Source organism: Lytechinus pictus, chromosome 5, assembly GCF_037042905.1.
Source record: "Lytechinus pictus isolate F3 Inbred chromosome 5, Lp3.0, whole genome shotgun sequence".
Taxonomy (NCBI): Eukaryota; Metazoa; Echinodermata; class Echinoidea; order Temnopleuroida; family Toxopneustidae; genus Lytechinus; species Lytechinus pictus.
The window spans coordinates 47161901-47174241 of NC_087249.1; the positions used below are offsets into that span (position 1 = coordinate 47161901).

Below are 12341 nucleotides of genomic sequence, written 5' to 3' on the forward strand. Positions count from 1 at the left end.
CTGCTGTAAAGAAGAACAGTATGAAAATATAGTGTAGTGATATTACAACTAGCGCATAGTTCCTGCTGAATTCTGCATCCGTCCTCTGGAGTATAATCGTTCCGATAAGCAATTCTCGATCGCTTTGCAAATTGGCAATAAAGAAGCAATTTAGGAGGGCATTAGGAAAGCAGAGAAGCAAATTTTGGTGCATCACATTTGAGTTTAACATAGCGTGTGTGGTTCAGGGCCCGGTTTCATTCAACCTGCTATTGATTACAAAGTTGCAATCAGCCAATCACATTGAATGATTTCTGAACCTAATAATGGTAGCTTGCAAATTTGTGATTGATAAAGACAGCTATGAACTGTTTCACTTTCTACTCATTGTAGTACAGTGGTTAGGGCCCTGTTTTTCATTCCAGTTGTTTTCAATATCAAAACTAGTGATAACGTGGGGAAGGTTTACGGTTCACCATGTGTAATATGAAGAAGGGAAAGGAAATACAGGCAGAAAAATTGAAATGGAAAGATGAGAAAGGATGAAAAGAGGAAATTAGAAGTATTCTTTTCTTCAAAGTGAGTGAAATCCTGAAAAGGACTGTAAACGGATGAGATGATCTGAATATGGCTTGAGTAGCGATGGTTTGAGTAGCAGCAGGATGAAGTGAAGAGAGGTTACTCGACGTTTCGGGCAGGTTGACTGTCCGTCTTCAGGAGTGAAGGATGCTAAACGAGCGCGGGGTACTTATTACACATGGTGAACCGTAAACCTCCACGTTATAAACTCCACCATGCATACCTACAAAGAAAACTAGTGATATCATTCATTTGAAAAAATCCATCAGCCAATCAAATAGAAGTATTTCTGAAGGTCATAAGAGTAACCTGTAACTTGCAATTGATGAAGAAAATTATGAAACATCCATTTGATTTCTACTCCCTGTAGTTGTATTATAAAGGCCCTGTTTTTATTAAAACTATTACCAAGAACAAACTAACTTGCAATTGATGAAGAAAATAATGAAATATCCATTTTATTTCTACTCCCTGTAGTTGTATTGTAAAGGCCCTGTTTTCATTAAAACTATTACCAAGAACAAGGGATAATAATTCAAGAACAAATTTGCTTCTTGCCATTGGATGCAAGTTTTATGAAACCAGGTCCTGCAAAGAAACTACATGTACTCCCTGAACACATGCAATAGATTTAAGTACTACTACGTATAACACAATACTTCAGGTACTGCATAAATTTCAAATCTTCAATTTATGTTATTTTATTCACTACATCTGAAATGTACAATATAGTAAAAAAAAATTAAAAATGAAATAAAAAAGTGAAAAATTATTCATAAATTAAGAATATATAAAGTGTGGCAAAATTAGTAAATTTTGTATATGAGTGATTGCAAAACTAAACCCCCAAAATATTTTTTTTTAAAAGAGTGTATTCGTATGAGAAAAGAAAATAATAAAAAGACAGTATTTATTTGTGAATAGTCAATATTAAAAAAGACAGTATTTTTTTGTAAATAGGAAATAATTGTACATGTGATTACAGTATATTTCCATGAAAAAGAAAATTTATGCTGATACAATGGTGTGTTTCTTAACAAAAAACTATTTTATCGAGGTTAGATTTGAAAACCTGTAAAGGAAGAGGGTTGTATCGGGTGAAATACTTTTTTTGAAAACAAATCATTCGCCCAACAGGTGGTCATGATGAATACAACGCATTATCCGTCTCCGTTTCTATGGCGTTGCAACCCTGTATCAAACCCAGCCATAATATGAGCAATGAAAAAGGAAGAACAAGATGTGACAGATTTAGGGCATCATGCACGAATGTGGAGCTCGAATGACTCATGCGGTAGAACACAGCCTCATGGATTTTCTCCGTAGCCCAAATTTCTCGTGTTATTAAAGACAGAGACCGACTCTCATTGAATGGCGATGATAGAGTGGATGGATCTCTGGGGAGCATATCACAAAGGATAATATAAGCTACTGATATCCTTGCCTCTGATTAGCTGAGAGCAAATTTGTCAGGGAAAGGGTAAATCACAGACAAGATGCTTTGTGAATCTGAAAACATTACTGGCAGCAAGATCTAACACTTGACTTTGACTACACAGAAAAGTAAATTATGCAAATTTTGGGTTCAATTCACAGCACATGTGCCTTTTCTCTTAGGACCATCGAATATGTTTTTAACATGTTTTCCATCATAATGGTCTTTAATTATGGAAGGCAACCTCCTCTAAACCTTTCTAGTCACTGTTTCTGTACAGTGGACTTGCATGGATTTTACTGTATTTAAAAGATCCTTGTTTTATACAAATCATTCTCATCTTTTTGTATTTACCACCTTTTCATCATTCAGACACTTTGCGTACATCATGTGTATTGGGAAGAACAAGTTTCAGTGTCACGTCTTCACCTGTGAGCACTCCGCTGGGGGTCTGGCTAAGGCAGTCGAAGCAGCATGCAAGGTATGTACAATTCCTCTGGTACGTGTAGGTGGCAGACGGCTGCCACCTTTCAGAGCAATAAATTGTATGAATCCTTGGTTATCTTTTCTTCTAAAAAATTGGCAACAATGTTACTTCTCCTTCATTCATAATGGCAACATTTTTTTTAATGGAAACTGAAAAAAATACACTGTATATAATATTGACTGGACTTGAGGGGGATATCTTAATATTGACTGGCCTTGAAGGGGACATAAAATGTATTGCCTACAACAGAATCATATTTTTTGTGAATTCCCGAATTTGAAATAATATTCAATATAATATTTGAGGGGGACATCAAAATATTGACTGGCCTAGAGGGGAACATCAAATGCATTACCTACATGTACAACAGAATCATATTTTTTATTACTTCCCGAATTAATATTCACCCGAAAATAATATTCACCCTTCAATGTTTTGAACATTTTATTTGTTCAACAGAGATCCAATTTCATATTTTCAAACATTTTGACATTCCGTAATTCATAGTTTGTTGATTCCAGACAGGAATGTTCTCCTTTGAAATTCCAGACAAAAATATGGAGCAATTGCACATTTCTTTATTCCTTTATATCATTTCATGTGCACAATTATCATGTTATTTTCTTTGCGAATTCATCCAAGTTTTATTTCGGTTGAAGACAAAGCAAACAATTAATAAAAATTCAAAAAGCAAAATCATTTTTGAAAATTTAACACAGTAATACTATTTATCAAGTGATTAAAGATCAGCATTTAAATGATATTGAAGAGCTTAATACTTGGTGAATTGTCCCATTACAAAGTAGATAATATGAATAAATGTTATGACTTGAAAATTGATTATTGCTATGATTTAGAGGAAAGTTGTGAAAACTTAAGAATAGTATTTGATGTAAACTTTCCATAAAGTAGCTTAAAAATATTGAAATTTAAGGCATTGTAGACAAGGAAGTTTAAAGTCTTTCTTAAGTCCTTTGTAATTGTCTTTAATTGCACAAAATAATAAGGATTTTAAAGGATGTCTTTATGAAAGTCTCTTGTTGAAATTGAGAAATATGTGTAAACTTAAAGTACAATCAGAAGTCATTTTGAGGTCTCTAAATGTCTTTAGTTGCATATTAGTCCGGTCTGTTAGCGTCAAAAACACCCTACTTGTGGACACGGTGGACAAAAGCATGATTTTTTCTCCAGACCTTTGTTTTTGTATAAGAATTAAAAATGGGGTATGCTCCAAAAAATCTGGCTGCAGGAACAGAGAAAAAATGGGTGAAAAAGTCAGAATTTATGAGTTTAGATTGGTCTGATATATAGACTAGCGCTAGTGCAAAACTCGATAGCAGTGCATTATTTTGCATTGGTTTAGTTCTTGAATTCAGACCCTTTTTGAACAGATGTTCTGTTTGTCCTCACATCTCAATGCACCAAAGATCTGAATGCAGATGCTAAACAAGCCAAAGGTTGGCTGTGGAGGGGGTTGGATGTTGGTATGTATGTACATATTTTGGTCTTGGGGTAAAGATGTGCAAAACACATTTTTTGCATGTGTTGGAAATGGTGTTGCCATGGTAACAGTGTATTATGGCAAAAATAAGGTAAAAATCTTGCAGTTAGAACCACTTCCTCTGTTTTCATCCGATTCTCATGAAATTCGGCACACACATTGGTCTTGAGGTGAAGATGTCTAAGACACATTTTTGTGTGTCTTTCAGAAATCTCGTTGCCATGGTAACAACATATTATATGGTGAAAATTGGGAAAAAAATTACAATTCAAACTGCTTCATCAGTTTTCAATCAATTCACATGAAATTCGGCACACACATTGGTATTAAAGTAAAGATGTACAAGGCACTTTTTGTGTGTTTCAGAAATTGTGTTGCCATGGTAACAACATATTATATGGCAAGATTTAGGTAAACACCTTGCAATTTGAACTACTTCATCAGTTTTGAAACAATTTTCATGAAATACGGCTCACACATTGGCCTTGAGGTAAAGATGTGCAAGAACTTTTTTTTTTGCATTTGTCAGAGAGTACATTGCCAGGGTAACCACATATAATAGCTAGAAATGCAGGAAAATTCATCGTGGATCAATCTACTTCTCAGTTTTCAGCCTGTGCTCATAAAATTTGACACAAATATTCATTTTGGGTAAAGATTCATATTCAGTGTTAAAGGGGAGGGAATCCAGCCTTGGTCATAACATGTTGTGTGGAAAGGAGAAAAATAAGAATGGTGAAAGTTTGAAAGAAATCGGACAAGCAAACTTTATGGCTGCTTTAAAATTAAGATCCCTAAGACTACTAGTATGTAGATTTCAAATTGGCAACTGGGTAAGTAAATTATGACAAGGGGCGAGGCCGCAAGGACAACTTTCCCATAGGGCTTGTACTTAATTATCAGGATTTTTGGTTTTCTCCTAAATCCCTATTCCATTGGGGCCGTAATATGAACCTGGTAGTATATTGTTTTATGTCCTCATGAAAGAAAGATATAATATAAAATAATATAAAACTTTTGAAAAAGACATTTTAGCCAATTAATTATTCCTGTACATGGAAGAGTGGTCCTTGCCTAATTATTTCACTATGACATCACATATGCGGCCAATTTGAAGTCTTCATGGGTATAGTGATTACCAATGTTTACAACTTTTATATATTCACAACTTTCTTATGGTTTGTCCGATATTGTTCAAACTTTGAACTTGTCTGATTTTTCCTTTTCCTCTAAAAACAAGTGTTTATTTGGGTTGGATTCCCCTTTAACGTCATATAATAGCGCAGGGTATTAATCACCTTCAATAATATTTATAGGTTCTTTTTTTTTGGGGGGGGGCAGAGGATGTCCTTAAAAACTGACAACATAAAAATATAGAAGGTTAAAGGCCATGACCATTAGGAACTTAAACACTCTTAAAAAAAACACCCCTTTCCATTTTTTTTTTTTTGGGGGGGGGGGGGCTTTAGAAAATTGCCACATAAAGAGTAAAAGGAAATTATTACTAGGAACTTAACCCCCCCCCAAAAAAAAAAGGGGGGGAGAAATATCCTTTACACTTCAGCGTATTAATTTAAAGCCTAAAACATTCTGCTTTGATAAAAGATTGTTTTCGGTGCCCAATTAATCAATGTTTTATTTATCTTCTTTTGCGCAGTCTTTGTTCATTTCAGTTCTTACTCTGACATTCTTACATCACTCTTTGTACTTTTGATCTTTACCATACCTTCTTGATTTGTTTCCTCTCTCCCCCTCTTTGTCTCCCTCTCTAAGTACATTTTTCTTTGCTATTTTAATTATTTATTATCTAGCAACAATTATTCCATTTTGAATGCTTACACCTTCACCAAAATATAACATGACATTCATTTTTTTCATAATCTTTTAAACTCCATTTTGGCTACACTCTGTCCTGAATAATACTATTAACAATAGTTAATGTCTAGTTTAAAGAATTGAAGAAATGACTGTCATGATATTATATTTTGGTAAAGGTGCATCAAATTCATATTAACAAGGTTGCAGCATTCAGAATGGAATAACTGTTGCTTGACAAAAATGGATTTAGTTATTTTCCAAAAATCCTCTGTGAAAATTTTAGTTTTATCACTGAGTTTTCCCATTCCTGCAGTTACCACAATCTGAAAGGGAAATGACTAGAATATAATTATATGTAGAGAAATAAAAGTCATCATTTGCTCAATGAACAGTGAATGAGTTTGTCTTTACTCCAATGGAAAATTATTTGCATTTTTTAAAATGACAGTCAGAGTTTGCATCCAACAATTTTGCTACTGAAACATAATATTAATTTTTTGACAATGGGAGATGTAGGATAAAGCAGGGGCTGTCAGAGAAATATACTGAAAAAATTAAATGAAAGAAAATAGAAGGCTAAAATCTATTGTGCACATATGGATATTTTTGATATGGTATGTTATTGAGTCATGGATTTGCAAGTGAATTTCTAAAACAAGTGCAGAGATTTTTGTATGTATTTATATTTCTATAATTAGTTGCATGATTAAAGGTACACTTTAAAATATGTCAGAAAAAATATACTTGGAGAGAGAGAGTAAAAAAAAGAGAGAGGAACCAGAAGGAGATGGTATGGTGAAGCTCAAAATCAAGAGTGATGTGATAAAATAAAAAGAAAGAGTAGGAACGGAATATGAATATAAGACTGAGTATGAGAATATAAATAAACAATGATTAATTGGGTACCGTAAACAATTTTTTATCAAATCAGAATGCATTAAACTTCAAATGAATGGTCTGAAGTGCAAAGGACTCTTCTTACCTTTTAAGGGGGGGGGGGGCATTTGTCTGCTAAAAAAATATATCAGCCCCTATTATTTCGGGGGGGTTTAAGTTCCTAGTCATAATCCTTTAACTTTTACTTTTATGAGGTCATTTTCTGAAGACCCCCCCCCCCCCCAAAAAAAAAGGAGTAATGTCTCGCTTTAAAAATGCAAACGGCACACCTGAGGGGCAAAGGCGTAGACTGGTTTAAGCATGGAAAGGTAGAACTAAAAGTGGTATGGGGAGGGGTGCACATCTTGGGGAGGTGGAACTAAGGTTTGGAAAATCAGCTGTTGAAAGTAGAAGGGGTACACATTTCGTTTTGCTTGCCAGTGTTGAAACTCCTCTGCCTCAGCGGAAGGTTTCACATTCACCCATGCAGTGTACCCCCAGCCTATGCCCTTGAGGGGATGCTTATTTTAAGAGTGTTTATCATTTTTATGTTCCTAATGGCCACTGCCTTAAACCTTCTTTATTTTGATGTCAGATTTTACGGACCAATCCCGCCCCTCCCCAAAACCTAGAAATATTACTGAAGGTGATTAATACCCCCACACTCTCGCGTGAACATTTTAATGCAGAGAAGACATTTGGAATTTAATATGAATCTTTACCCCAAGATGAATATTTCTTCCAACTTTTATGAGCACTGACTAAAAACAGGGGAAGAAGTTTGATCCACAATGAGTTTTCATGCATTTCTGGCTAACATATGTGGTTACCATGGCAATGCACTCTCTGACAAATGCACAAAAAATGGTTCTTTTACATCTTTACCCCAAGGCATATGTGTGAGCCAAATTTCATGAGAATTAATTGGTTCAAAACTGATGAAATAGTTCAAATTGTAACGTTTTTACCTAAACTTTTCCATATAACATGCTGTTACCATGGCAACACAATTTCTGAAACACACACAAAAAGCGCCTTGTACATCTTTATTTTAATACCAATGTGTGTGCCGAATTTCATGTGAATTGATTGAAAACTGATGAAGCAGTTTGAATTGTAATTTTTTTCCCAATTTTCACCATATAATATGTTGTTACCATGGCAACGAGATTTCTGAAAGACACACAAAAATGTGTCTTAGACATCTTCACCTCAAGACCAATGTGCGTGCCGAATTTCATGAGAATCGGATGAAAACAGAGGAAGTGGTTCTAACTGCAAGATTTTTACCTTATATTATTTGCCATAATACACTGTTACCATGGCAACACCATTTCCAACACATGCAAAAAATGTGTTTTGCACATCTTTACCCCAAGACCAAAATATGTACATACATACCAACATCCAACCCCCTCCACCGCCACCCATCGGCTTGTTTAGCATCTGCATTCAGATCTTTGGTGCATTGAGATGTGAGGACAAACAGAACATCTGTTCAAAAAGGGTCTGAATTCAAGAACTAAACCAATGCAAAATAATGCACTGCTATCGAGTTTTGCACTAGCGCTAGTCTATATATCAGACCAATCTAAACTCATAAATTCTGACTTTTTCACCCATTTTTTCTCTGTTCCTGCAGCCAGATTTTTTGGAGCATACCCCATTTTTAATTCTTATACATAAACAAAGGTCTGGAGAAAAAATCATGCTTTTGTCCACCGTGTCCACATAATTTCGCTAACAGACCAGACTATATGATAAGAAAGGTTTTTAAAGATGTATTTAAGAAAAAAATCTTTAGAACTAATTTCAGAATACTTTTTGGGGTCTTCATATGTCTTACATCACACATAGTAATAAGGGTTTTTTAAATGTCTTTTCAAAAAGTCTTTATTTGTCAAAGAAAAATATGTGTAAAATAAAACTAAATTAAGTCTTTTCTAGGTCTTTAAATGTCTTTAATTGCATGTGATAATAAGGTTTTTAAAGATAGCTCTATTTAAAAGTTTTACTTGTCAAAGAAAACTATGTGTATATTTTTAGGTCAATCTTTAATTGCAGATGATAATACATGTAGGGTTTGTGAAGAAACTTTCATTCAAAACTTTTTACTTGTCAAAGAAAAAATGTGTAAACTTAATTGAATTTAGTCGCCTTTGAAGGGGTTTAGATGTCCATAATTGCACCTGATAAAAAGTTTTAAGTCTTTTTTGAAAGACTTTAGTTGCTGATTAAAAGGCCTCATTGCTCATTGTAGATTATTGCTACCTTTTTTTGCTATAAATTTTTGAAGCTATCTGTATGTCTATCTGTCTGGTCTCTGCTATATATCCCGCAGTCATACCACCAATCAATCGGACGCCCACGAACCGAAACAATTGCCCTTGAAGTAATACACATTGTCAAGAGTGCTGGATACAAACATAAAACATCCCAAAACAATGTGAGACACACTCAAACTTTATGTCCTCGTCTTCGTCGAAGTCTCGTCCTATTATTTTAATCTGCTTTCCTCAGGCAACAAGTGTGGTGCATGGTTGCAAGTCTCGCTATTCCATTTTCGTTGATGATTTTTTTTCTCATTGTTATGGTTGTAAAACTTCATTATTTTTTCTGGTGTCATTTGTTTATTGAAATGCATCAGGACTGGCTTTCAATTTTTTGTTGGATATATACAATTCAGCACTCATTTTACCTCAATGGCAATTGCTTTGATAATACCAGCATTTTAAGTTGCGTTTATTGTTTAATCATACCTTATTTGTGCATTTATGTCTAATGTATAATTTAGTTTTTATTTGTATATAATGGGAATGTATTAAGCTAGTATAAATAGTATTTAAAGTATTGATATATGTGTAAATAATAAAAGCATTACCTTAATGGTTTCCTTATAAAATCATTTTAATCTGTTTGCGAAATACTGAATAGGTTTAGCTACATGTAGTATATATATATTATAAGCATTTATATATATAAAAAATAACTAAAATTCAAGGATGGTGGTTTAGATGAGCCATTTGTTTGGTGCTCTTTCATGCTTAGGCATTCATTCATGTTCCTGCCAGTTTATTTCCAGGCCCTTATGGTCCCCATGAAATGTGGTAACCTCTTATCAAAAGCTACTAAGAGGTGCCCAATAAGTACTTAAACTATCCAATTCTTAATTTTTACCTATTAACTTCAATCTAGAAGAAATCTGACCTTGTGCATTTCCTCTGCAGTTACAAAATTCTGTGCATATACCACTATTTATTTCCCTAACCCATAACCTAAGACAGAATTGAAACCGCAATCCTTAACCTATATCTAAGACACAATTACATGTACTAACCTAATTCCAAAACCTTACTTATGCCACTAATTGTAATCCTTATCCTAAACCAAGCCAAAGCCACAAAATTACAATCTTCGACCCAAATCTAATCTAAAATGTGATCATGCCAAACATAAGTTGAAATGAAACTTTATGGCCCAAATTCAAAAAGGTGGTTTTTAAAACCATCGGTTGGACCCATGGTTTATGCAGATTTCCTGTATGAATTACATTTATATACCGCTTATATTAAACTAATGTCCAATGCTGATGCGTGCTTTGGTCACAGTACGTGAAATTGACGCCTGTTGCCATAGCTGAGTCCACTGTTTTGAATTAATCAGTTCACTCTTCAAAACAGTGGACTCATGAAAAAAATAGCGTACTTGAGCATGACAACAGGCGTCAATTTGGCGCACTGTGACAAAAGTGTGCATCAGCATTGGACATTTTTAAATATACACGGTAAATAAGCATAATTTATACAGTGCATCTGCGTAAATCATCGGTTCAATGAATGGTTTTCAAAACCACCTTTGTGAATTTGGGTCAAGATTTCAAATTGCTCATTTCCAGATACTTGTCCATTTATGTTTGATCCTTTTTTTTTCACTAATCTGATATTCCCGTTTTATCTTCATTTTTTTTCTCTTTTAGCTGAGGTATCAGAAGTGCTTGGATGCAAACCCCAAAGGATCACAAGTCAATGCAGCCGATGGCAAGGTAACGTTTCCACTCTTTGTCCTGTGCATTATGTTTGAGCATGATGGAGACAACCATAAAATGATTGTGATTCATTTTCTAAGTAGAATGAATACAATGATTAAATATCAATAACAAAACATCAATACCTTTTTTCTCTCTCTTTTTTTTTCTTCCTCTCTTTTGTCTTTTAATTTAATTTCATCGCTTGAAAATATAAAAAAGGAGGGGGTGGTCAAATTAAAAGAAAATAATTTTTTTTAAATGCAGTAACACAACACAACAAAATACCTTTCATCTTTCCCCTTTTTTCTTCTGCTATCTTGGGTTCTCTTTTAATTTTTTTTTCATTGCATGAAAATTTTTAAAAAAGGGAGGGGGCAGTCCCATCCCCCTCAAACCATGAAGTATTTGAGCAAGAGGCTATAAGCTTTGCCAGTGTAATTGCTGTTATAGAATTCAACAACAATTTACTTTAAAGATCAATGGGTTTCCAAGCAGAGCGATAATGTGGGCTACACAATGCTATAAACTTTGTCTCTATGTTTCCTAACTTCCAAAATCTTCTTTTTTTTCTTCTTCCGACAGACATGGGGCTGTGCACTCAAAACTGGTATCCAATCCATCTTCACCAAGTTTGGAACGATTAGGATACAAGGTAAAGATGCTCCAATCAGTGCCGTCTAGAGCATCCAGCCAATTGACGATGCGTTGCCTAGCAAACAACAATCTTGGAGGCGGTTCCATTAAATAACGTCAAGAGCCATTTCCCCATTTTTCTGTACTCAACACATTCTATAAATACTATGTGATGATGATGGTGATGATGTTTTCAAGCGTTGATCTTGGAAGTGCTGATTTTCTGTGAGCCAGATGATGTGCAGTGTTCTGTTATATGCTTGTGTTATATGATGTGAGAGAGAGAGAGAGAATGAGAGCACTGGCAAGCTGTATGTTTCTATATACATGTATCTAATGTATGAGGCTTAATTGCATGAGAAATCAAATAATAACATTGCATATGTATTGATGTTATAAATGTTTGAAAAGATTCATTCTTGACTGGAACTCATCCATCTTTCACCAAAATAAAAGGATTTGTTAGGATATTTGGACAAAAATATATATAAAAGGTGGTTATAGTCGGGTTGGGTCAATTTAACTACGTAATAACTAGTTGATTGAAATATTACTGTTGAAATAATGCAACTTAAGGACACGTCACAAGTGCAGAATAAGAAGGTGTATTGAATATAGCCCTCTTGAATAAATGATGCTTTTAAGAAGATTAACATGTGAACTATCTGTACATATCATTGCACTGGAGAGCCGTATCATTATCTACTTGGATATTTATCACTTTATCGTATGCACTGTAACATAATGTGAGCTTTATTGTGTCAATTTTCTGTTAATCCGCCTTCCCAGAAGGCCATTTGAGTGACGAGAAGCAAACTTAAGGGAGAAGACGAGAGGGATTCTCTTCTTATTTATACCGTTCATGTGTGCTGTTCCGTGCAATTGTTAGAACATTGAAAATGTTCACTGTTTTAAGGTGTTGTGATATGTACTTTATTGTATTATATATATATATATATATTAACTCAAAAGGCAAATTTAGCATATAAATGACATTTTCTGAGGC

At 34.3% G+C, this 12341-nt stretch overlaps 1 protein-coding gene across 1 annotated transcript in view; it reads left to right on the forward strand.

Moving 5' to 3' along the window:
• The window catches only part of LOC129261342 (amyloid beta precursor protein binding family B member 2-like), a 53548-nt gene extending 41563 nt beyond the window's left edge, over positions 1 to 11985 (forward strand). The window contains exons 9-11 of the mRNA XM_054899409.2: positions 2366 to 2474; positions 10652 to 10717; positions 11285 to 11985. Of these exons, the coding sequence (XP_054755384.1) occupies positions 2366 to 2474; positions 10652 to 10717; positions 11285 to 11383 (274 nt within the window). The 3' untranslated portion in view covers positions 11384 to 11985. The remainder of the gene's footprint in view (positions 1 to 2365; positions 2475 to 10651; positions 10718 to 11284) is intronic.
• The last annotated feature ends 356 nt before the right edge of the window (positions 11986 to 12341 follow it).